This window comes from Callospermophilus lateralis, chromosome 3 (genome assembly GCF_048772815.1).
Source record: "Callospermophilus lateralis isolate mCalLat2 chromosome 3, mCalLat2.hap1, whole genome shotgun sequence".
Lineage (NCBI taxonomy): Eukaryota > Metazoa > Chordata > Mammalia > Rodentia > Sciuridae > Callospermophilus > Callospermophilus lateralis.
This window is the reverse complement of record NC_135307.1, coordinates 176,776,118-176,801,667: the sequence shown is the minus strand read 5'-3', so window position 1 is coordinate 176,801,667 and position 25,550 is coordinate 176,776,118. Positions and strand designations below refer to the sequence as shown.

Below are 25,550 nucleotides of genomic sequence, written 5' to 3'. Positions count from 1 at the left end.
TCCCTTTTCAGTTAGAATCTTCAGGGAGGAGAGAGCACTATATAGCACACACTTGTAATCCCAGTGTCTCAAGAGGATGAGGCAAAAGGATTATAAGTTCAAGGCCAGCCTCAGCAACTTGATGAGGCTCTAATTGATGAGAACTTGTCTCAGAATAAAAAACTTAAAAAGGGGCTGGGAATGTGGCTCAGTGGTTAAGCACTGAATTCAATCCTGGTGCAAAAGAAAAAAGAGAGAGAGAGAGAGAGAGAGAGAGAGAAAGAAAGAAAGAATCTTTGGGGTGTATGAGACCTGAGCTTTTGGAAGAGGAACACAAACTCCTGGTGAGGAAATTTAGGCACCTGGATCCTCCAACTGAGGGTTCAGAGCCAGGTTTTACCAGGCTGATGAGAGACTCAAAAAGGAGCAGAAATCCAAGCCTCTGGTTCCCACCCAGGAGGCCTCAAAATTTTCCCCATCTCTCTCTAGCTAGGTCTTTAATTCTGGGAGCCCTTAGCCAAAGCTGTCTCAACAGTAAGGATTCCTGCCCAACTATGGGCAGAACTTGTATCTTTTCCCTCTAGGCCTGAAACTTGGGTTGTCAGACTCTGAAGCAAGAACCCAGCACAGGGAGCAACCTACCTTTGAGCTGCCTTCTTGGTTTGGAGGCCATTACCTGTCCCAGAGGGGCCAGATTGATCCTAGAGCCAAGATCTCCCTGGCCAGGCCTCGTTGTGTTTGGCTAGTGGTGAGCCTGTGAGCTCTGGAAGTAAACAAAGGAGCTGCCATGGCAGACAGTCCTGGTGTGTGAGAGGAGAATGAGCCTGGAAGGGAGGTGCTGGGGATGACAAGCAGACAGCTGTGGATATAAGGAGAACAGTGCAGAAGCTGGGTGGCTGGAAACCCAAGGGCAGAGATACAGGGAATTAAGGGGTCACAGGTGCCATTGGAGGCCATAAGTACTTATTTCCTGGGCTGTGCGTCCCTGGTTTCTTGGAAAGCTCTGAGAAAACTGGAGCTTCTTCCTGCCTTAACCCCAGCAGAACATCATGAGTTACAGTACTCTTCTTGCAGAAGGCCTTGGCTTTGAATGGGCTATAGTGGCTCTGGCTGGACAACCTAGGATCTTCCTCTCCCACCACAATCTGCTCTGGAACTGTCTCTTACAAAGGAGCTAGTCACACTGTGTACCCTCCCTCCTCTCATCTAGACCTAGGGATTCAATCTGATCATGTGGGTGAGAAGAGCCTTTCCCACCTTTGGATTTGCACAACTGCCTCATTAGAAATGCTCTCCGTAGGTTCCCACTTTCAGTCCCAATCATAAGACTGTGCAATATATTTTTGCCCAGAGAATACAGGATTTCTATCATACTCTCCTGTCCTCCATTTCTCAGTTCTGAAGGGCTGAAAAGGCTACACAGTTTCAAACCTCAGTTCTAACACTTAGGGTTAGAGATCTTGGGCAAGTAACAATTCTATGAACTTTGGCTTCCACATTTATTAAAAAGGAGCCTGGCGCTGTGGCCCATGCCTGTAATCCCAGCTGCTTGGGAGGCTGAGGCAGGAATATAGAGAGTTCAAAGCCAGCCTCAGCAAAAGTGAGGTGCTAAGCAGCTCAGTGAGACCCTGTCTCTAAAATCAAAATAGGGCTGATGATGTGGCTCAGTGGTTGAGTGTCCCTGAGTTCAAAAAAAAAAAAAAAGGACAAAAATGAAAGGAAGGAAGAATGAAAAATTAAAATGGGAGTAAATAATATACCTATTTCATAGTGCTAAGACTATGAAAGGTACTCAGCATGGTAACTGGCAGAGATGGTACTCAGTAAACCCTAGCTGTTGTCATCATTATACCACAAACCATTATAAGGTAAAATGAGGACTATTACATCCCACCATTCTTACAAAGAGGAAGCTGATACCCAGATGGGGGTGGCAGAGAGGCAACCACAGATTTCCCACGGGTCTTCTAATTCTTTGTACCTACTCTTCTGGGCCCCTGACTCCGCTGACCCTGGTTCTGGCAAGCAATTGAATCATTTCCCTGGGTCTTGGTTCCCTGGCCTTAAAAGTGTCTCCTCGGGGACACACAATGCTGTTAGTTGCTTAGGAGAAATAGCAGAGCAGAGTTTAGGCAGGGAATACGAGAGGCCCAGAGGGGAGGGAGGAGGAAGGCTTCCAGTGCTCTGTTCCCCATCTCTTGGGCCCTTCCACATCCCTGGGTCCCAGGGTTACAAGAGAATCATCTTCTCTAGGGCTTGGGACACACAATCTTGGGAAGTCTCTCGGACTTCATTCTGGCTTCCTAGCATGTTCTTTCAGTTTGAATATAGATGTGAGGACGCATCATAGGGAAGGGTCTGCCGTACATGCTTGGGAATCAAGCAGATTAGTTCTAGTTCTGGTTCCACTTTCCAGTTGAGTGATCATGGGCAAGTTATTTAACATCTATGAGCCTCAGTTTCCCTATTTGGAAAAGAAAGATAATATCAAATTTACTTGGCCTGAGAGTCAAGACAGGGAATATTTATTAGTTCCATCAATCTTTGAGCCAATCATTTATTCATTAATCAATGAATATTATTAGGATTCTACTGTGAGCCAGACACTGTGTTGAGTATTGGGATAACAACCACCACCACAATTGTTTGTGTTTATCAAGGGCTTGCTGTATGCCAAGTATTTGTGCTTAGCACCTTACAGGAATTTTCTTACTTTGCAATGATCTTGTCCTCAGAGTCCAAACATAAATGGAAAGGAAAATATAAATCCCAAAGGATGTTAGAACAGAATAGGCTGAATCCTATGAAATGAAATAAAACAGGAAAAATGTCAAATTATCCATCTTAATTCATGAACCTAACTGCACAAACACAGGATGTGAAAAAAATGTGCTTTTACAACTTCAGATGGCAAAGAAATGGTGTTATACGTAGTTGTGAACTCAGTGGAGTTAACTAAATAAAATATGGCTGCCTAAATGCCACAGATGTGAGTTTCAGAACTGGGAGTGCAGCTTAGCTGTAGTATGCTTGCCTGGCATGCATGAAGCCCTGAGTTTGATTCCCAGCACTACACAAAGAGAACAATGATAATAATAAAAAGACATGTAGAGTACAAACCCAATGTAACTGTTCATTGATTTTCTGACTTCTTCACCTAAGCCTTAGCAGAAGGGAGAGAGGATATGATAGCAAGAGGTCTAGAAATAATATCTGATATTATCTATGAGATATTATTTCTTTAGCTGCAGAAACCATAGATAGAGATATAGGGATGGAGGAGGAGGAGGAGGAGGAGGCAGCGGCAGAGGAGGAAAGGGAAGGTAGCAGCAGCTTAGAGGAAACATAATCACAACCTTCAGAAATTGAAGGACCACTGTAGATAATAGACATGATCAGTTTTTGGGCATCCAGAGAACAAATCTGTGCACAAGAAGGCTTAGAGCCAATTATTGTCATGTGTTGTGCAGTTCCTGGCACCAGGCACTGTGTTACATGCTTTTAATCATTAATTCCTGCAATCACCCCATGAGATAGCTGCTATACTCTCCATTTTACACACGAGTTACTAACTATACTGCTCCCTGAACAGATTTCAGATGAATTTAAAGGAGAGATTTTTAAGTCTAAAGATGAAATAGGCAAAATACCAAGTCTTCTATGGTCAAAATGAGCTTGGAATAATTACTTAGGAAACTGGAGAAGGGATTAGGATCATAGTTTAGGGGAAGAGAAAGTGGCAGTAAAGGAGAGGAAGTTGACTAGACAAACACTAAGGGTTCTCTCAATCCAGCACATTGAACATAAGTCAGAACTCTGGGGTCATACTGTATGAATTAAAATTCCAGCCTTGCTCCTTACTAACTGCATGACCTTGGGCAAGGTCACACATTTCTTTCCTCAAATATAAAATGTGGACAAAAATACTCTCAATGTTGTAAATATATATCTAACATATGTATACAATCCTTTTTAATGATGTCTGGCCTATAGGAAGCATGAATAAACCTTATCACAATTATTATGATTAATCATTATTTTTCAGTGATGCTGGGGATTTTAAAATGGGCCTCAAAACATCCTAGGCAAGCACTGTACCATGGAACTATGCTTCCACCTGATCTACAATTGTTGATAATGGGAGAATCAAGATTTTCAAACTTGAAATGTTAAATAATAAAATAGTAAAGAACAATGAAAAAATATATATGATAATTTAACTCAGGTAAATAAGAGAGGGTCCTGAAGATTTAATAAAATTTGGAATTTGGATAGGGGTTGAAGGAAAACATTTGCAGCATACAGACTATGTGAGCAAATGAATAACAGTGAGTCTCCAAAGTGGGGCAGGCATATCCTCCCTAAAATCACACCATGTTGGTGAGTGATTCCACTGACTCTGAGGGATGGACTCAGCAAGGGATTTCCAAGTCCCCCAGGTATGAGCACTTGAGGCTGTCCACTTGACTTCTGAGAGGTTCTCACTTGGGAGAACAGAGAAAACGAAGTAGCCAGGGCCTCAAAGATCAATCACACCACTAGAGAGATGGTGAGGAAGGAGAATAGTAAAAATTGGTACCAAGACTTCAGGATACACAGAATAAATTTTGGACACTCAGATTATGTTCATATGGGAAAAATGATTGTTGAAAAATCTTTAAACATCGTATTCTCTCTTAGCAAGCTTAACATGGCCATTTTCCCCCCTCCAGTATCAAAACGGTATTTTTGATTGAGGTCCATACAAGTAGTTGGCTTGCATGTAAGGGCCATGTTGCAAGGAAAACATTTGTTTTTAAACAACAGAATCATAGTCAGCTTTGGAGATGTGAAAGAGGAAGGAATAAAGACCAGCTGTAGGAATAGTAGATTCACGCTCCCATTTCAAAAACACGTAATAAAATTTACCATCTTAATAATTTGTAAGTGTACAGTCAGTACTGTTAACTATATTCATGTTTGTTGTGCAATAGATTTCTAAAGTTTTTTCATCTTGTAAAACTGAATAATAACTCCCCACTTCTCTCACCTCCTAGTCCCTGGCAACTACTATTCTATTTTACATATAAGTGAATCATAAGGTATTTCTTTTTTTTAAAAATGTTTCCCCTAAGAAATAAAGTAAGTAAAATGGGTATTAATATGACTTTATTGTTTTTGTAGACTGAATAAAAACAGTCTTCAAAAGAAACCTGCAGTCTAGTTGTACAAATGGACATGCAAATAAATAATTTCCATTTAAAGTGCCAGAAGCTGGGCACAGTGGCATAACCTGAAACTATAGCCACGAGGCCAAGGGGGAGGATCACTTGAGTCCAAGAGTTTGAGGCCAGCCGCCAGCCTGGGAAACACTGTGAGACCTCATCTCAAAAAAAAAAGTGCAATGAGGAGGTTGTAGGGGTAGCTCAATGGTATATGCACAAGACCTTGAGTTCACTTCCAAGAACAGCAAAAAAAAAAAAAAAAAAAAAAACCACCACCACCAACAATAACAAAAACCCACCACTCCTACAAATATATATACACATGTATGAAAATGTTAAGGCTGGGACTGGGGCTCACCAGTAGGGCACTTGCCTGGCATGTGTAAGGCACTGGGTTTGATTCTCAGCACCGCATATAAACAAACAAACAAAATAAACAAATAAAAGATCTATCAACAACTAAAAATATATTTTAAAAAAGGAAAATTAAAAAAAAATATTTAGAAGGGCTGGGGTTGTGGCTCAGCGGTAGAGCACTTGCCTTCCTGAGTTCAATCCTCAGCACCACATAAAAATAAATAAGTAAAATAAAGGTATTGTGTCCAACTACAACCAAAAAATAAATATTTAAAAAAATATATCTAGAAGAAAATTTTGACTTTAGAGAGGGTAGAAAGAGCTGGGATTCAAAGTGGTGGGTAAAAAGTACTTTAGCCTTGGGCTGGAGATAGGGCTCAGTTTTGTAGCATTTGCTTAGCATGTGCAAGGCCCTGGGTTTGACCCTCAGCAACACACACTCACACACACACAGAGACACATACAAATACTTTAGTTTTATCTGCAATATAAAGCTAGTCTTTGGAAAAAAGAATGTAATCATACAACAACTATTAATTTCAAATTAATAGATTAAAATTTAAAAAGTGAATAGTGGTTGAATTTTACTAGGGCTTCAATTTTTCTTTTTCTTCTTTTTTTTTTTAATTTTTTAGTTGTTGATGGACCTTTTTTTCTTTATTTATATGCGATGCTTAGAATCGAACCCACACACACTGCTAGGCAAGTGCTCTGCCACTGAGCCACAACCAACCCCAGCCCAGCACCTCCATTTTTTCCCTGACTCTTTTACTTTTTTTTTTTTTTTTTTAGGCAGGGAGCCAATCTAGGCATAGATTAATGTGGTGCTGAGGATCAAACCCAATGCCTCACGTGTGCTAGGCAAGAGCTTTACCACTGAGCCACAACTCCAGCCTCTGACCCCTTTATTTTTATTCTCTGTTGAACTTTAAACTTTCACTACTCTTCTAAATTACAGTTCCATACCATCTGCATTCTTTTGAATAGGAAAACTCTCTCCCCTATCCCAGTTCACAGAGAAAATCAAAGCCATCAGAAAGGAAATTACATATCAACCTTTTTTCTAGTCTCCAACATTTAGTCCATCATCTCTTGTGCATATTACTGAAATAGGTTTATTTGTATATGCTGTGGTTTGGATATGTCTCTCAAAGATTCATGTATTGGAAGCTTGGTCCCGAGGGTGGCAGTATTGGGAGATGATTTGGAACTTTTGAAATGTGAGGCCTACTGGGAGGTCCTTAGGTCAGTTGGGAATTCTGCCACTGGGAAGTGATAAAAGTTGTTCTCAAAACAGTGCTGTTATATAGTCTGAATCTGTTCCCTCCTGGCTTTCTCTGTCTTCCCTTTGGCAATGTGATTGCTTGTATCCACACTTGATCCTGCATGTGTTCCTGTCTTTGCCATCACTTTGGTGTGACACAGCCAAGAGGGCCCTCATTAGAAATGAGTCAATGCCTGTTAGCACCATGTCCTTGAGCTTCCAAAATCAGGAGCTAAATATACCTATTTTCTTTACAAAGTTAGTTTGCTTCAGGTATTTCACTATAGCAATGAAAAAAAACTGATAAAATACAGCAGTTTTTGTGTAACTTTGCTTCTTTAATTTGATTAACTAGAATGCTTCTTTTATTCCTCTTTTAATATGCAGTGAAAGTTGTCCTAATTTATGTATAGAAGCACTACATCGTTGGTTTCTAATATTGCACATGCAAGTTACCCAATTGTGTATAGAAAGTATTTTCATTTAGGCTTATAAAATACTTCAAATGGAAGATTAACAGGCAACATCTTTATATTTTGTATAAACCAAAAACAATTTTATGCACTAAAAATAAAAAAAACCCATTTCTCACCTCAGGATTCTTATCTTAGAATCTTCCTTCCCTCTCTAACCTCCCAATATTTGCATGTGTTTAGACACTTAGACCAATAGAGAGAATGGAATAGAGACCCTGGAAATAAATCCATATATTTATAGTCAACTGAGATGGGATCTTGCCATGCTGCCCAGGATGGTCTTAAACTTGTGGGCTTAAATCATCCTCCTGCTTCAGCCTCCTGAGTAGCTGGGACTATGGCATATACCACCATGGATGGCTTCATTTTTTTTTTTTTTTTTTTGAGGTGCTGGGCATTGAAACTAAGGCTTACACATGCTAGGTAAAGGTGCTACCATTGAACTACATGCCCCACTCCCTGTCAAGTGATCTTTGATAGGGATGCCAAGAACACAAAATGGGGAAAGAACAGTTTCTTCAATAAATGGTGTTGGGACAATGGATATCCACATGCAGAAGAATGAAATTAGACCCTTATCTCACACCACATACAAAAATCAACTCACAATGATACAGTGCTTATCTAACATGAACTGTACTATGTTAGACAAGACATAAATATCCAAGCCGAAACTTTAGAAGGGGAAAGCTCCATGACATTTGTTTGGGAAATATATTTATTTATTTATTTATTTTTGTACTGGGGATTGAATCCAGGGAAGATTTACCATTGAGCTATATCACCAGCCTCTTTTATTTTTGATTTTGAGACAGGGTCTTATTAAGTTGCTTAGGGTCTCGCTAAGTTGCTGACGCTGTCTTTGAAGTAGTGATCCTCTTGCCTCAGCCTCCTGAGTCACTGGGATTACAGGCAAGCAACACTGCACCTGGCTTATCTAAAACACTTTTTCACAGCAAAGGAAAAAAAATCAAAATAAAGAAACTACCTATGGAATGTAAGTAAATATTGTCAAACTATACATCTGATGAGGGATTAATATCCAAAATATATAAGGAACTTAAATAATTCAATAGGGGTGGCTGATAAGGATTAAAAGGGAGGTCAAAAGTCCCCAAATTTAGTATAATAGAGCAAATGAACAGGGATTCAGCCAGCAGAAACAAGGATGCCCTGGAGCTGGAGAGCTTGATGAGGACCTGACATCCCATCATTTGTCATCCTTCCTGATCCGCTGCATGATCCTCACCACTCTCAAACTCTAAGGCCTCTTCTGGACCCTGGTGAGAGCCACAACTTCTCCCTATGACCCTCTCCTCAACTGGTCATCCACTCCATGCCAGGAAAAGCCTGCCTTGGTTCTGGACCTGATCACTTCAGTCTAAGTGAGTGTGCATCTGCCAGACATAAAGTCTAAGGCTTGAGACTTTTGAATTTAGCAAACAGAGGGAATGTCTGTCATTAGCCTGTCATGATTAAGTGTGTTTTGCAATGCCTAGAATTAATCTAGAATTGTTTGCTGTGAATTGATTATGTCGATTGCAGTGCCTAGCATTAAGAATTGTCATTTCCTTGATTAAGAATCTAAAGAGTGAAACTGTAAATTGAGTAATTTGAGTGAATAAAGCATTGCAAGGGGCAGAAGCGTGTGGACATTCTTTATTTCTCCCCTTGACTGCATACATCACAATTTTGCCACCTCGCTACAACCAGGAAGATATCTTATTAAGAGAAGTAAGCCAGGCACAGAAAGGCAAATACAAAATGATCTCACTTATATGTGAAATCTAAAATAGTTGACTCATAGAAGTGGAGAGTAGAATGGTGGTTACCAAAGATTTTTGAAAATAGACAGCTCATAGAGAAGAATACAAATGACCAGCAGGCATATAAAAGTGTTTATGTTGGGGAGATAGATGCTGGTCAAAGGCTTCAAAATTTTAGTTAGATAGAAGGAAAGTTCAAGACAGGTAAGTAGGGCATAGAGGCTGAGGCAGGAAGATTGCAAGTTCAAGGCCAGCCTTAGTAACTCAGCAGGACCTTATTAAAAAAAAAAAAAAAAAAAAGAGGACTGGGAGTGTAGTTCAGTGGTAGATCACTCCTGGATTCAATTCCCAATACCACACACACACTCACACACACAAGTTCAAGAGATCTACTGCACAACATGGTGATTATAGAGAATAACAGTATATCATATTCTTGAAAATCACTTAGAAAGTAGATTTTAAGTGTTTTCACCACAAAAAATAAGTTAGGTAATACATAAGTTAATAGCCATTCCACATTGTATGCATATTTCAAAACATCAATAAATTTATTCTGTGCCTCATTTTGACCTGTCCTCAAATTCCTTCTTTGCGACGACATCAAGGACTCTCCAGGTCTCAGTTGAGGTCCACCTCCTTCTGGGCGACCTCCTCAGGACCCTTGTCAGTTCCCTTGACCAGCTTCTTCTTGTCCTTTAGATATTATCTTATATGTCACTTCCTCAGTTTATTTTTTCCTCCATAGCACTTACCCACAGTTTCTATTTTTGACAAGACTTTCCTAAACCTCCCTTATCATTTAGGAAGTCCATGAAGCCAGTGCCCAGTGCCTCACACGTGCTAGCCAAGCGCTCTACCACCGAGCTACAACCCCAGCCCCAATCAATGTCCTGTTCTGTCCCGTCCCCATGGAAAGGGAGGGCTCCTGCTGGTGATTCAGTCTGGAGGGGAATGGCTCTGGCCCGGGGAGCTGGTGGAGGAGAGGACTGCGAAAGGCCGGGGTCCACGAGGCGGCGTGGGGGAGGGCTTGAGCCACTGTGACGTGGAACCGAGAAAGGAGAGACCCGGGGCGGCGGCGCGCGCTGGGCCCGACAGCCAAGCGCACAGCTACAGGGTAGAAGCAAGTGCGAGCGCCGCCCCTGTGCGCCTGCGCCGCAGCTGCCTGTCTCCCTCCCGCAAAAAAAAACCCCTGAACACAGTGAAGGGGTGGTGGCAGCGGGGATTCCGGAAGGCCACCCTTCACCCGGAAATGGTTGTTGAGGAACATGGCGTTGCTGGTGCGAGTCCTTGTGAGTGCAGGAGCAGTTTTCTATGGGGGCCTGCCGGGTCTCCGGCTTGGAATCGGGGAGGGCGGGGCGGGAGGAGGTGGAAGGACGTGCACGAGGGGAACCTGTGCTGTAGCGTGGCTGCGTGGCCGCCTTTCCACGGGGAAACTGAGGCAGCTCTCCACTTCTCCTTACCCCTGGTTTGGGCTGCGCTTTCCCTCTTTCAAGGAGGAAGAGAGTGACGGTGGACCTTTATTTGAGGAGGTTTGCTTTTCCTCGGGCACCACTTCCACTCAGGGAGAGGAGCGCCCTGGGGCACTGACTAGAGTTGCGGAAGACCTGAGTTCTAGTCCCTGTCACTGATGTTCAAGTGTGACCTTGGCAAAACACTTTCGGGCTTAAAAGTCCCCACGTGAAAAATGGACACTTGTCTCTTTACAGTCCTTTTGGATTCCGAGGTTCTCTGAGTTTTGTTTTGTTTTGTTTTTTTTTTTAAGAGACCCTAATCAATTCTTAAGTATAAAGTTGACTGACTGAAGATTTTGAGGTTGAAAGCTGCACGAAAACCCGGGCCATATCTGTCGTTTTCACTTTGCATAGCATAGTGTCTGGCACATGCAATAGAGACTTATTTGCATGAATGAATGAAGTAAAGACTACTAAACTCTCTCTCTCTTTTTTTTTTAAGGGGGGGGGAGAGAGAGAGAGAGAGAGAGAGAAAGAGAGAAAGAGAAAGAGAGAGAATTTTTAATATTTATTTTTCAGTTCCCGGCGGACACAACATCTTTGTTTGTATGTGGTGCTGAGGATCGAACCCCGGGCCGCACGCATGCCAGGCGAGCGCGCTACCGCTTGAGCCACATCCCCAGCCCCTAAACTCTTTTTTTTTAAAAAATATTTTTATTAGTTGTTGATGGATCTTTATTTTATTTATTTATTTACATGAGGTGTTGAGAATCGAATCCAGTGCCTCACACATGCTAGACAAGAGCTTTGTCAGTGAGCCACAACCCCAGCGCAAGACTGCTAAGCTCTTTAGTACTTATATGGGAAGCTACTGCACCTTTTGAGACTTATTTCCAATCCTCTTGAGATTCACTCTTTCTAGCATACTTCGACATTTAGAAATTAAGGGTGGAAGAAAGTGGCAGCAGAAAAAAAAAAAAAAAAACGTTTCCAGGATACAGAGTTTAATTCCTAATTGTAGAGGAATGGGACAGTTAATTTTAGAAAGTCTTTAAAAAACTGGGTCAAGCACACTGTCTTTCATAACAGACATCGCCTATTCCTGTCTCTGGCTATCTTTTGAATTGTTATTTTACACTTGTAGTTTTAATATTTTAATATATGGCTTACAATATATGACTGCAATTTTGCATCTAAAATTTCTTGCCAGCCTAGCAAAGTGCTATACCCTTATACAGCAGCAGCTCAGTGAATATCTGAGGATTAGTTCCTGTAACTTACAGGAAGATTTATTTGGTGAATTAATTGTTGATGCCAAAATAGGAATTGATTCAGATCTAAGGACATCTGGGGAAATGGCAACTAGTATGTTCTAAATTATTTATTTACTTTTGGTAGTCCTGTGAATTGACTCCAATGTTTAGCACATGCTGGGCAAGTGCTCTACCCCTGAGCTACACCCCCAGCTCTAAATTATTTGTTTTTGCACTGGGGATTGAACTCAGGAGCAGTTGACCACCCAGCGACATCCCCAGTCCTATTTTGTATTTTACTTAGAGACAGGGTCTCATCGAGTTGCTTAGTGCCTTGCCAATGCTGAGGCTGACTTTGAACTGGCGATTCTCCTGTCTCAGCCTACCAAGCCACTAGGATTACAGGCATGCATCGCTGCACCTGACTGATTATTTGGTTTTTAAGATGGATATTTGGGGGAAAAAGATGAAAAGTTTATTGGTCAATCAAGATGAGTTGAACACCTTGATATGTCTTGGAAGTTAGTGGCTGCCCCAGCTATCCTATATATTCTTTTAAAAAGTCTTTTTATTTTTCTTGTAGCTGTAGATAGATAGAATGCCTTTATTTTATTTGTTTATTTTTTTGTGGTGCTGAGGATTGAATTCAGTGCCTTATGCATGCTAGGCAAGTCTCGCTGCTGAGCTACTGCCCCAGCCTCTTATATAGTCTTGTCCCTGAGCATACTACTTTTTAGATGGTAGCATCCATAGAAACCACCTCTTCACCTCCGCTCGATTAGACTCATCTTTTCCTCCCCCTCCCCCGTTTCTTCTCTAATTATTATTATTATTATTATTTTTGGTACTGGGGATTGAACCCAGGGGTGCTCTACCACTGAACTACATCTCCAGCCTTCCTTTTTAAAAATTTTGAGACAAGGTCTTGCTGAATTGCTGAGTCTGGTCTTGAACTTGTGATCCTCCTGCCTCAGCCTCCTGAATTGCTGGAATTGCAGGTGTGTGTACCACCATGCCCAGGTTAATTATCTTTTTGATATAGTGAGTGTAAGTTTAGAAAAGGAAAACCGGGCTGGGATTGTGGCTCAGTGGTAGAGCGCTCGCTCGCCTAGCATTGCCGGGACCCGGGTGTGATCCTCAGCACCATATAAAAATAAAGGTGTTGTGTTGTGTCCATCTACACCTAAAAAAATAAATATTAAAATAAAAAAAGAAAAGGAAAATCCCTTTCACTTTATCGTCTGATTCCCTGAGATGATCTCCTTCTCCCTGCTGCCTTCTTCTTGGTACTGGGGATTGAACCCTGTGTGGTACTATTGTTGAGCTACATCCCCAGCAACCCCCGCCCCCCAATTTTTTTTTTTTTAATAATAGACTTTTCTTTTTAATCAATAAATTTATTTATTTATTTATTTTTGTGGTGCTGGGGATTGAACCCAGGGCCTTGTGTTGCAAGGAAAGCACTCTACCAAATGAACTATATCCCCAGCTGCATCTTAAATTTTATTTTTGTTAATTTTTTTGGTGTTGGGGATTTAATCCAGGGGTACTTGATCACTCAGTCATAATCCCTAGTTCTTTATATTATGAGAAAGGGTCTCACTGAGTTGCTTAGGCTGTCCTTGAACTTGCCATTCTCCTTCCTCAACACCCTCCCAGCCACCTAGTTGCTGGGATCAAAGGCACGTGCCACCATGCCCCCCCACCCCCCATTTAAATTTTATTTTGAGACAGGGTCTCACTAAGTTTTCCAAGCTGACCTTGAATTTTCAGTCCTCTTGCCTCAGCCTTCTTAGTGGCTGGAATAATATGCATCATGGGTGTGCACCATTGAACCTGTTTCTCTAAGGTCTTTTGTTTTTCCTGGTACCAGGGATTGAATCCAGGGGTTCTTAACCACTGAGCCACATCCCAGCTCTTTTTTTATATTTTATTTAGAGACAGGGTCTCACTGAGTTGCTAAATACCTTGCTAATCTGCTGAGACTGACTTTGAATTTGTGATCCTCCTGCTTCAGCCTCCCAGTGCCTAGCTATAAGATCTTCTTTTTTTTTTTTTTTAATATTTACTTTTTAGTTATAGGTGGACACAATATCTTTATTTTATTTTTATGTGGTGCTGAGGATCTAAACCAGTGCCTCACACATGCTAGGCAAGCATTCTACCTCTGAGCCACAACCCAAGCCCTCAAGGTCTTCTTGTAACTCGATATGTGATAAGGCAATGAAAACTCCCTGAGGATTAGTTGAAAGTGACAATTTATGGTGGATGTGACCTTGAGCAAGTTCTCTAATCCTCAGATTTTCTTAATCAGTAAGGTTGCTAGGGTTGATTAGACAATCTATTGCTATGTTTAAATGATTCCTTCCTTTTTAATTCAGCAACTGTTTTGGGTGTTCACTACATTTTAGGAACTACACAAAGAAAAATCCAAACCTTAATTCAAGTTTATAATCCAATACGAGAGAGAAAAAGCTACTAATAGAATACTTGGAAAGTGATATTAGAAGTTTATACCAGATACAGATAGATGGGATCAGAACAGAAGGGCACTTGAAGACAGGAAGGAGATGCTTGAAGTAAGTGAGATATGGGAAAAAGCCATAGAGAAAAAGAATTAGTTTGTTTTAATGTTAGTCAATCAAGGAGCTATAACTAAATCTGTTTGACTGGACTTAGGAGCACTCAGAGAAATGGAAGAGACCTTGAGTGTCATGCTTTAGGGTATCATGAATTTTATTCTGAAGGCAGAGGGTAGCCTTTGAAGTATTTTAAGCAAGTTTTAACCTTTTTTTTTAAAGGTTTTTTTATTCACTTATTTTTCCCCCTAATTTTTCTAAATTGAGGAATAAACAACACAATAAATTACACTATTTAATGGTACAATTTGATAAGTTTTGACACAGTTTTGATACTGAAAAGCTGACACTACAATAAAAGTAATGAACATATCCATCACTCCCAAGTTTCTCTGTTGCTCTTTCTAGTAAGTTTCTCCTGTTTGTTGTTCCTTTTCCTCCACAACCATAAGTGATCAGGGAAAGACTTGTGTTTATTTTTTCTTCCCCGCAGCACTGAGGATTGAACCCCCAGGACACTATACCATAGAGCTACATTCCCAGCCTTTTTTTTTTTTTTTTTTTCAGTTTTTATTTTGAGTCAACATTTCACTAAGTTGCTCAGGTTGGTCTTGAACTTGTGATCTTGCTGGCTCAGCCTCTGGAGTCACTGGGATTATAGGCTGTGTACATAATAAATACTCATTCCTACTACTAGATTTTTGTTTTAATAGATTCCTGCAGCAGTTGTAGATGGGTCAATCAGAGGGGGCTGATATTAGAGTCCTCAAGTTGGTCTGAATCCATTTAAGTAATCCTAGAATGATGAAGATCTGTACTAAGAGAAGGCTGAGTAAAGGGGAAGGGATGGTCAAGCTGATCAAATAATATGCGTTCTTTGAGAACAAGGCTTTGAGGAGCATCAGCCCCATTCTGGAGTTGACTTTCCCCAGAGTAGCCTAGATCCTTCTAGTAGATATTGCTATTTAGAAAGCAAATCTGAATGTGTGTGTTCATTGCTATTGGGGTGTCATTACTTCTAGGCCCTATCAGGACATAGGTAGGAAATAATATACATGAACATGTATGCATTTCTTTATTATATGTCCATATATTAAACGCACCAATTACTTTATATCCAATTCAATCTACCATCACAGGGGTTATTATACCCTTCTTCTTTGCCATATTTATTAACTCCTTTCTCTCATAGAAACCTGACCCTCCCCCTTAATGTATTTACTGTTTTGATCATCCTTCCTGTATGTAGTCAATCTTCTGAAAACTCATATTGGACAAACTCAACAAAGTGGGAGAAGGCTGTGTGTTCAGTAATAATTCTTTTTTTTTTTTTTTTTTTAATGGTGCTGGGGATGGAACCCGGGGCCTTTGGATAGTAGGCACCTATACCACTGAACTGTATCCCCAGCTCAATAGTTTTTCAGAGTGGATTAGAGATTCTCTGCTGCTTTAGAATGAAAGTACATTGTAACCAGTAGGAGTTTGTTTATAGTAGTTTCTGTGTTTGGACTATGGAATTGATATAGTAACCATGGCATTCAGAATATAGGTATCACAGGGGGATTATTGAGTAAATATGGTCATTATAATCAATCTTTATTCATGTATTCTGTATTTGTTAATTATTACCTGGTTGCTAAATTTTATTTGTAATTACAAAATCAATAATTCAAGTACTTTTAGTCATTTGCAGATATGTACAGTGTGAGAAATTTGAGCCACTAGTGTACACTGTTCTCAGCTGAAGTCGAACAAGGCAACACTCTGCCCTCTTATTTCAACTTTGAAACTGTAAAAAGTATCCTTTTAGTGGTCTGTGTAGTACCAGGTTTTTCACATTTTGTGCTTTGTTGGTGATATATTTGTTTAAACTGCCCCCAAATATAATGCTGGAATGTTGTCTAGCATGGCCAAGTGTTAGAAGGCTGTGGTGTCCTTTACAAGTGTCAGATATATAAGTTTTGTTCAGGGGTGAGTTGTAGTGCCATTGGCTGTGAGATTAGTGCTGATGACTGTTAAGCTGGGCACACATAAAACAAAATTATCTATTTATTAGTTGATAAAAATTTTGTAGCCAGAGACTTATAGAGATCTAATACTGTCTTTCCCCCAGGAACAGGGATTCAGTATGCTAGGTTAAAAATAATATTTTAAGAAAATGGTTCTTGCTGCTATGATAGTTTGTGGGGTAAAGGGAAGCCTATATAATTCAGTAAAAATTATTCATAATGATAATAATGCCTGGGTGTGTATTGTTTGATTATCATAGTGCTTTTACAAATGTTCTTTTAGAAAGGAACAGTTAATTATGATTTTAGAACTGTGAGACACTTTAGATAGCATCTGAATGTTTAAAATTCTAATGCCTTTCTCCATCCCACCCCTACCCCAGGAAAGTGGAGATCAGATTTAGCTTAATACTTAATATTGAACATACTGCATGCTACATTTGTTAGTTTTTTTTTTTTAATCATGAGAAGTAGGGATTTAATCTTCATTTTACAGAAAAGATAACCAAGCCCCACATAGGCTGTTAACTAATATGTAGCTTGTGAACAGAGGAACCAAGAAGCATCCCATTGCTTTCTGATTCCAAGTGCTTGGCTTTTTCCACAGTTCGCTATTTTAATCAGTTCTCTACCTAGCTAGGCATGGTGGTGCATGCCTATGATCCCAGTGGCTTGGGAGGCTGAGGCAGGAGCATTTTAATTTCAAGGACAGCCTTAGTAATTTAGCGAGGCCCTGTCTTAAAGTATAAGAAGAGCCGGGGATGTGGCTCAATAGTTAATCGCCCCTGGGTTCAATCTTTGGTACCATAAAACATAGCAAAACAAACAAAACAACTACAAAACTTACCTATGGCTAGTGTTAAAGCTAGAAGGGACCTTGGAGATAATCCCTTTACCTTTTCATGTGTTCATGGATTCTGGAGTTGGGCTACCTGGGTTCTAATCCTAAACCTGCTGTTTATTAACCATGTGACATTGGGAAGTTGCTTATTCTATACATATCTTCTTCCTTTTCTGGGTATGTAGTATACAGTATGGAGTAAAAACAATATACCTAGGTAACTGGGTGGTTATTGGAAGGTTTAAATGTTTGAGTGGAAAGTTCTAGCCCTCTACTTATGCGGTTCATTCTTTTGGCAACCAGCCTCTCATCTTCTAAGGGTCATCTCATTAATGTAAACTCAGGTAAAGTCGAAAGGGGCTTATTATAAACACAAAACTTCCTTCTATGACTCAGAAATTTTAAGGGTTTTAGGAACTCTATGCCAGGAATTAGAGATGAAGACCAAATACAAATTTCTTATTAGATCACAATATCTCAGGTACACTGTGCCTTCTACATATGGAGTCTGATATAGGTTCCTGACAGACCATGTTTTTTTTTTTTTTCCTAGAGGAACCAGACTGGCATCTCCCAGTGGATTCCAGTATGCAGCCGATTGCTACCAGTGTCTCCTACCCAAGGACAGTGGAGCCGGGCTCTGTCTGGCACTTCTCAGGTAAGGTTTGTTGTTTTTTTGGTGGATATGAAAACCTAGTGTTTATGTGCAAATGTCATGTACTTATAGATTAGCTAACCAAATTGTGTGATGGAAAAACCTCATGAGACCGCTCTGGGTCTCTCTGTGCTAGCTCAGGACTGATTCCTGCAGTATGGTGTCTTGGGCGTTGCTTCTAAATATCCCAGCAATGGAACTTAGCCTAGGATACCACGTTACAATCCGATGATTTTTACTGTTGGGGAGCTTTTCCAGATATTCATCATAGAGTTAACTTTTTTCAGTTTCTTTTCGAAGCTACTTTGTGCTGCTTTTATTTGGGGTATGAAGTGTTCTTCTTTTTCCTTTTTATGAATGTAAAATCCAAAATACAATTTTTCGAGGCCTTAGTTTACTATTGACTACGTGATTCATTATAATATAGTTCATATTGGAAATATTATGAACGGCTTTATTTCTCCTTATTTTTGTTATTCATACAAATACTTTAGTAATAAAGTGAATAAAAGTCACCTATGACTTCATGTCTGAAAACATTGGTATTTTGATCTCCAGTGGTTTTTTCCTGCCTTTGTTTGTGTGTATATACTAATTTTTTTCCCTTAAGTTCCTTAACAAATATCCACAAAGTTTTATATTCTAGCTTTTCACATATTAGACCAGATTTTATGCATGTTATTTAGATAGCCTTTATTTGATATTAAAATTATTCTCCTTTGCCCTCATAAGCTTAAACACACACATTTTTTAATTTTAATTTTAATTTATTTTTTGGTGCTGGGGATCTAACCCAAGCCTCATGATACTGGGCAAGTACTCTACCACTGAGCCATATCCCTAGCCCCTATTTTTTCTTATTTTTAATAGGGTGTTCCATTACTCTAGGTACCTCATAAGTGGAATTGTAAGTGACTTTTTGAGACTGGCTTACCTCACATAGTATAATGTCTTTATGGTTCATCAATGTTGTAGCATGTGACAGGATTTACTTTTTGCTTTTAAAGGCTGCATAATATTCCATTGCATATATATCAAATTTTTTAATCCATTTGGGTCAGTGAGCATTTGGGTTTCTTCCATCTCATAGTAGTGCTATAGTGAGCTGGGCATGATGGTGCATACCTGTAATTCTAGCTATTCTGCAGGTTGAGGCAGGAGGAGTGAAAGTTCAAGGCCAGACTGGGCAATTTAGTGTGAGACCTATCTCAAGAAAAAAAAATGAAAAAAAAGCTGGGGATGCAGCTCAGTGGAGGAGCACCCTGGGTTCAATATCCAGTACCTCAAACAAAACCCGCTATAGTGAATTATAATATAATATAGTGAGATCTTTTGAATTCTTTTGGATGTATGCCCAGATTGGATTGCTGGGTTAGCTGGATTATATGATAATATGATAATTTTTTATTTGTTTGTTTGTTTGCTATTGGGGATTAAACCCAGAGGCACTCTACCACTGAGCTAGGTTCCCAGCTATTATTTTGAGACAGCATTTTGCTGAGCTGCCCAGACTGGCCTCTAATTTGTTAAGGAACTTTTGTTATTTTGTTATGTGCCACTATGCCTAGCTATATATGATCACTCTATTGATGGTTTTTGATTACAACAGTTATTACTGTGGTGTTTGCCTAGTATTTTCTATTTGCATCATTCTTAACATTTATTAACTATAGGTCTTTTGTAAGGAAGATCTGTCAGTTCTTCCCTACTTATTTACTTACTCAATTATTTATGTAAGTATGAACTCATGAATGTTTATTTTCTTCCATGATTTATAATCCATTTTCTAATTAGTTGTTTTATTGATCCATTTGTCACAATATTGGCTAATGAGAACACCTTCAATTTTCTTTCCCCATGCCCTCATCATTTTTGAATGCTCCCTTATTTCCTTGTATCACAAGATGTTTTAGGTTATATTTTCCTTGTTCTAACTCTAGATTCAATCATTTCTTCAAGGAACCTTGGTTGCTTTTAATGGAGAATGGTATTTCTAAATTTTATTCTCCAATAAAATTATCTGGTTGTTAAATGTGCCTGAACCTGTGTTGTTGAACTGTACTCAGGTTTTTTAAGGTAGTTTATTAGAAGGGACAGAACATAGCAATCCTTAATGAACTGTATTTAGTGTCCTAATTTTTAAAATGGTTAAGAAATAGTATTAGCTGAACAAAGTTGTTATGAAATAAGTAAGACATAAAGGTTCTGGGCACACAGGAGAGCTTCAGTAGATTATTGCTCTGCATGTTCATGTTACTTGTGTGAGTTTTCTCTTTAGGTATGAAACGAACCTTAATTTTTTTTTTTTTTTGTCCTAAAACTACCTTTACCAAGTTGTAACCTCTCCCTTGGTTTTAGTTTCCTCATCTGTGAAGTGAAAAAAGGTTAGACTAGAAGATCACTGAGATTTCTTCCAGCTCAAGTGTTATTCTAAGTTACTCTTTAATTCTTCTGTTGCCTTTTCTCCAAGCTAAACAGACTCAATTCATTTTAACCTTCCACTAGGACCTTTTATTCATCCCTTTGATCATTCCTGTGGTTCTTTTTTGGACCTTCTCCAGGTTATCCCTCTCTTTGAAAAAAAAAAAAAAAATAGAAGAAAAATCCACCTAGTTTTTATTGAATACTGACTACATGCCCAGAATAGTGTTGAGCTTTTGGGACAGAAAATAAAAGAGGTGTAAGATGGCCTGTGCCCTGGTGGATCTTATAGTTTTGCTAAACTATAAGACACACACACCTCTATGGCATTTAAGAATTGCTTCAGTCTGTTTTTCTTTCTCTGTCTCTCATCAAAGAAGTCTCTTAATTTTCAGAACTCTTTTTTTTTTTTTTTAATTATGTTTTTTGTTGTATATAGACACAACGTCTTTATTTTTCTGTGGTGCTGAGGATTGAACACAGTGCCTCATACATGCTAGGCAAGCGCTTTACCACTGAGCTATAATTCCAGCTCCAAGAACTCTTTTGAAAGCAAAAATAAGGGTGAAATTTTAGCTGGGTGTGGTGGCCCACATCTGTAATTCCAGCGACTCAGGAGGCTAAAGCTGGAGGATCAGAAGTTTGAGGCCAGCCTCAGCAAGGCTCTAAGCAACTTAGAAGACCCTGTCTCAAAAAATAAAAGGGCAGGGGATGTAGCTCAGTGGTAAAGTGCCTCATGTTCAATTTCCAGTACTAAAGCAGTTAAAAACAGATGAGATCTTTCGTTCCTTTTAACCAGGGGCCAACTGCAAAAGAGTTTATCACTGTAGATGTCTAGAACAGGCCTTTACTTTTGTTATGTGATGTAGTTTGCACACCCCTTTTATGTTGTTTCATTTGTTTTTAAAAGACGGACAGAAGTGGAACTTCAGTCTAAATCTCTGACTCTGTATTCTCTTTCCACTGCACCAGGCTTCCTCATTTTTTCTTCTTTATCTTGTCCTCTTCTAGGATGACTCCAGGTTATTCTTTTTCATTTCCAAATTTATATTGTTCACACTGCTTATTTCACATCTTTTTAAGCATTTTTTTAACATTTTATTGAGATATAAGTGATAGAAAATGGCACAAGTCATATGTGTATAGCTTAGTGAATTATTACAAAGTAAACGTACCCAGCATCTACATGGAGGAAGAACATTACCTGGACTACAGACGCCTCCATCCCTTTCTAGTCACTGCCTCCACCAGGGTTAACTAGTCTTCATTTTGAATACTGTAGATTAGTTTGCCTTTGTTTACATACATATAGTATGTAGTTTGTTTGTCTGCTGTCACTCAGACTTGTTCTAGAAATTCATCCATGTTGTTTTTTTGTAGTTATAGTTTATTAATTCTCATTGTATAGTATTTTATTATATGAATATGCCACAGTTTATTTATTTCATTGATGAATAATTGGGTTGCTTCAATTTGGGGGCTTTTATGAATAATGTTGCTATAATCATTCTTGTTCACATGTTTTAGTGAACATATGTATACATTTCTGTTTGGTAATGAAAGAGAATTGCTGAGTCTTAGAGGTTGTATATACATTCAGTTTAAGTAGATACTGCCAAGTATTTTTCCAAAGTGACTTAACATTTTACACTCCCACCAGCAGTGTCTGAGAGTTCTAGTTGCTCTACGTTCTTGCTAACACTTGGGTTATCTTTGTTTGTTTGTTTTGTGATGAGTGACAATTTAAAATGTGATATTTGGTAAACTTTTTCCCTCTTCTTCACAAGATTATGAGTCCTTTGAGAATGAGGATTCTGTCTGTATCCAGAATCCTGCATAAGGACTGGCATATCCTGGGCATTTAATAGAGGTTGGGAGAATGAAGCATATATTATTTGATGAATGTGTAGATAAGATCAGGAAGGAAATAATCAGAAGTAAAAAAGTGTACAGGTGTAAGATTCATTCACTCAACATATTCGAGGGTTTCCCTTGTGTAATGCACTGTATTGATTCTAGTGATACCTCGTTCTTACCCTGATGTTTATTTTTTGGTAGTGGTGATTGAGAGTAAACAAATACATGAATAAATATGTAATTATACATTATAGTGAGACCATCAAGGAAATGAACAGACTGATACTATGACAGAGAATAACAGGTTGAAAGGAACCTGTTTTTAGATAAGGTGTTCAGAGAAAGCCTCTTTGAAAAAAGTGACATTTCAGTATTTCATGTTATCTGTTGTCTTTTAAAAAGTTATTTATTGATGTCCTTTCAATTAAAACAAAAAATTGAGGTCTTAAATGGTCAAATGAATCTTTTTGAGAGAGCAAAGGCAAGAGTGGGTAGTACAAAAAAGTATGTGTGTTTATAGATAAGAATAGGTGTGGGACAGTTAGATGTTGTCCTTGGTACTAAGTACCTAGATACTTCAGTAGTTCAGGATAATGTGAAATGTTTTTACTTATTAATAAAGGAGGTACAAAAGTACAGTAGGAGATGGTGCAGCCAGAGAAGAAATTCATTGATGATTATTAGAGCTGTGGGCCAGAGAAAGATTATACAACCTAATAGAAAGAGAAATTAGTCTGAAGCACAACTTATTGAAACTGTTCTTGGTTGTGTTCTTTGAACTGGTGTAAATGCTTTGCATTCTAGATGGACTGTTGTGTTCTAGATGGACTATTACAATGATGTGTGTGATGTCATGGGAGGTGTTCTGTTTAGTCCCTGTTTTATAAAGCCTGCTTGATACTCAGGAATTAAATAAAGCACAAGTGTCCCTGGGACTTACCAGAAGGATTCTGACTAATCTTTTAATATCCTTGTTTGGAAAGAAATGTGAATAGTAATGTTCCACAATTAGAAATTCTATTTTCCTTCATTAAGATTAAAGAGGAAAATCATTTTCATTCCTTGTGTCCCATCTCTTCTTGGAATAAACCAGAGTTGAGGGATTAACTCTCTTCCTGCTCCCTCCCCACCCTTTTTTATTGTAAAGGTAATAAAACTTACTGAGGGTTTGGAAACTAGATTCCTAAACTTAGTCACGGTTCTTTTTTCTCCCACCAGTACTGGGGAATGAACCCACAGCTCCATGCATACTAGGCAAGCACTCTACCACCGAGGCACATCCTAGCTATTACCCATAATTCTAATGTAACAAAATGACCCTTTTTCTGTATGTTGCTTCCTAGATTTACCCATATACATTTATGGTTTTGCCTGTAATTTTATCCATATTATTAGCATTTTTGTGTTAAAAATAATAATTTCTAATGTAACCATGACTTTGGGTGCTAGAATGGGACAGGGTACATTTTAAGAAATGTACTACTTTGATGTGACATGTTGTTAGTGGGGGAAGTTGTGCGTTATGGGGAAGAGGGCATGTGGGAACTCTGTGCTTGGATTTTGCTATGAACCTAAAAACTGCTTTAAAAAGCCTGTTAAAAATAGCAGTGGTTACCTGATTATCCATTGAGTGCCTTAGTTTAATTAACTCTCCTCATTGGACTTTCCCTTCAGTTTTCACTCTTGTAAGTAATGCTACAATGAAGATCTCTTGCATGTAGTTTTTCTCTTTTATGTTTCCAAAACTGTGTATTGTTCTTAATAAAAACAGCAATCTAGTAGAGTTGTGGTGAAGATTAAAGAAGGATAGAAGGATTTTTATATGGCAGTTAGCATAGTACATGGCACATATAATTATAAATAGTAGCTATTTATTAATTACCAAATTGTTTTCAAATGCAGTGTGAACATAAAAGGAAACCAATTATGGTCTGAACAATGATGTTGATGATGATGTTGGTGATGATGCAAATTTCTGTTTATTGAATATCTATTTTGTGAGAGACACTTTATATAATTGTCCCCTTTAATCCTCACTGCAATAAATGAGGTTCAGTAAGTTACCCATAGCCACTGAGCTTGTAGGTGACTGAAACAGGTTTTAAATTTAAACTTAATGTCTTTGGGGTTTTTACCTCTGTGTACTGCACAGCTTCTGATATTTAGATACTAAATCTGAGTCAACTTTAGGAAACAGAATTATAATAAGTATCTATAATTAGTATTATATGTGTAGTATAATTAGTATATATATAATCTATAATCTATAATTCTGTTTCCTAAAGTTAACTCAGATTTAATTCCATGTTTCCAGGGCTGAATCCTTTTATTTCTTCAAGTATTTATTAGGTATCTATTGAGCACCTACCATGTATGAGACGCCATTTCAGGGGCTGATCTTGGGTCCTCTTGGTGATCACATCACCAGGAACTATGTTAAACAGGGTTGGATAGCACCTGTAGTCCTATTTCAAAGCAGTTTTCTCAGATTAACTCTCTAAGTACATGTTCATTGTTGCTTATGTTTGTTTTTTTATATCCCAGTTGCCCCAGATGAGCCAATCCCGAACCTGTGGTAGGTCAGAACAGATTCCTGGAACAGATGTGCAGCAAAGTAGGAATTATCACAGCACAAATAAGGTGAGAATTATTAATGTTTTCTTTGTTTATGTAGTGCTTTCAGACAAATGTTCTTTTTTTATTATTTATTTTTTAGTTGTAGTTGGACACAATATCTTTATTTTATTTTTATGTGGTGCTGAGGATCGAACCTAGGGCCTCACATGTGCTAGGTGAGCACTTTGCCGCTGAGCCACAACCCCAGCCCCCAGATGTTCTTTTATATGTTTGTGTGGTGCTGGGAATTGAACCAAGGGGTACTCTACACTGAGCTACACCCTCAGCCCTTTTTATTTATTTATTTATTTTTATTTTTTTGTACTGGGGACTGAACCTAGGGACATTTAACACTGAGTCACATCCTCAGTCCCTTTTTTGAGATGGTCTTTCTAAGTTGCTGAAACTAGCTTTGAACTTGTGATCCTTCTGCCTCAGCCTCCCAAGTTGCTGCGATTATAGGCATGTGCCACCACACCTGGTCTTTTTTTTTAATATTTATTTTTTAGTTGTAGGTGGACACAATACCTTTTTTATTTTGAAATAAGGTCTCACTAAATTGCTGAGGCTGTCCTTGACTTGCAATCCTCCTGCCTCAGCCATCTGAATTTCTGGGATTTAGAAGCATGCACCATCATACCTGACCAGATGTTCTTTTTTAAATATTTTTTTAGTTGTAGATAAACATACAGCATGTTTATTTTTATATGGAGCTGAGGATTGAACCCAGTGCCTTACACATGTGAGGCGGGCACTTTACCACTGAGCTACAACCCCAGCCTCCAGATGTTCTTATTTTGATCTCAATAATATCTTTCC

General features: G+C 38.9%; 1 protein-coding gene across 2 annotated transcripts in view; it reads left to right on the top strand.

Moving 5' to 3' along the window:
* Positions 1–10,236: 10,236 nt before the first annotated feature.
* Uqcc1 (ubiquinol-cytochrome c reductase complex assembly factor 1) overlaps positions 10,237–25,550 on the top strand; it is a 90,231-nt gene continuing 74,917 nt past the window's right edge. Inside the window, exons 1-3 of one of the 2 annotated variants that reach the window (XM_076851743.1) lie at positions 10,237–10,338; positions 17,736–17,840; positions 24,660–24,755. In XM_076851743.1, the coding sequence (XP_076707858.1) occupies positions 10,315–10,338; positions 17,736–17,840; positions 24,660–24,755 (225 nt within the window). In that variant the 5' untranslated portion in view covers positions 10,237–10,314. Of the gene's footprint in view, positions 10,383–17,735; positions 17,841–24,659; positions 24,756–25,550 lie in introns of both variants that reach the window. The other variant, XM_076851744.1, reaches the window with a different exon arrangement.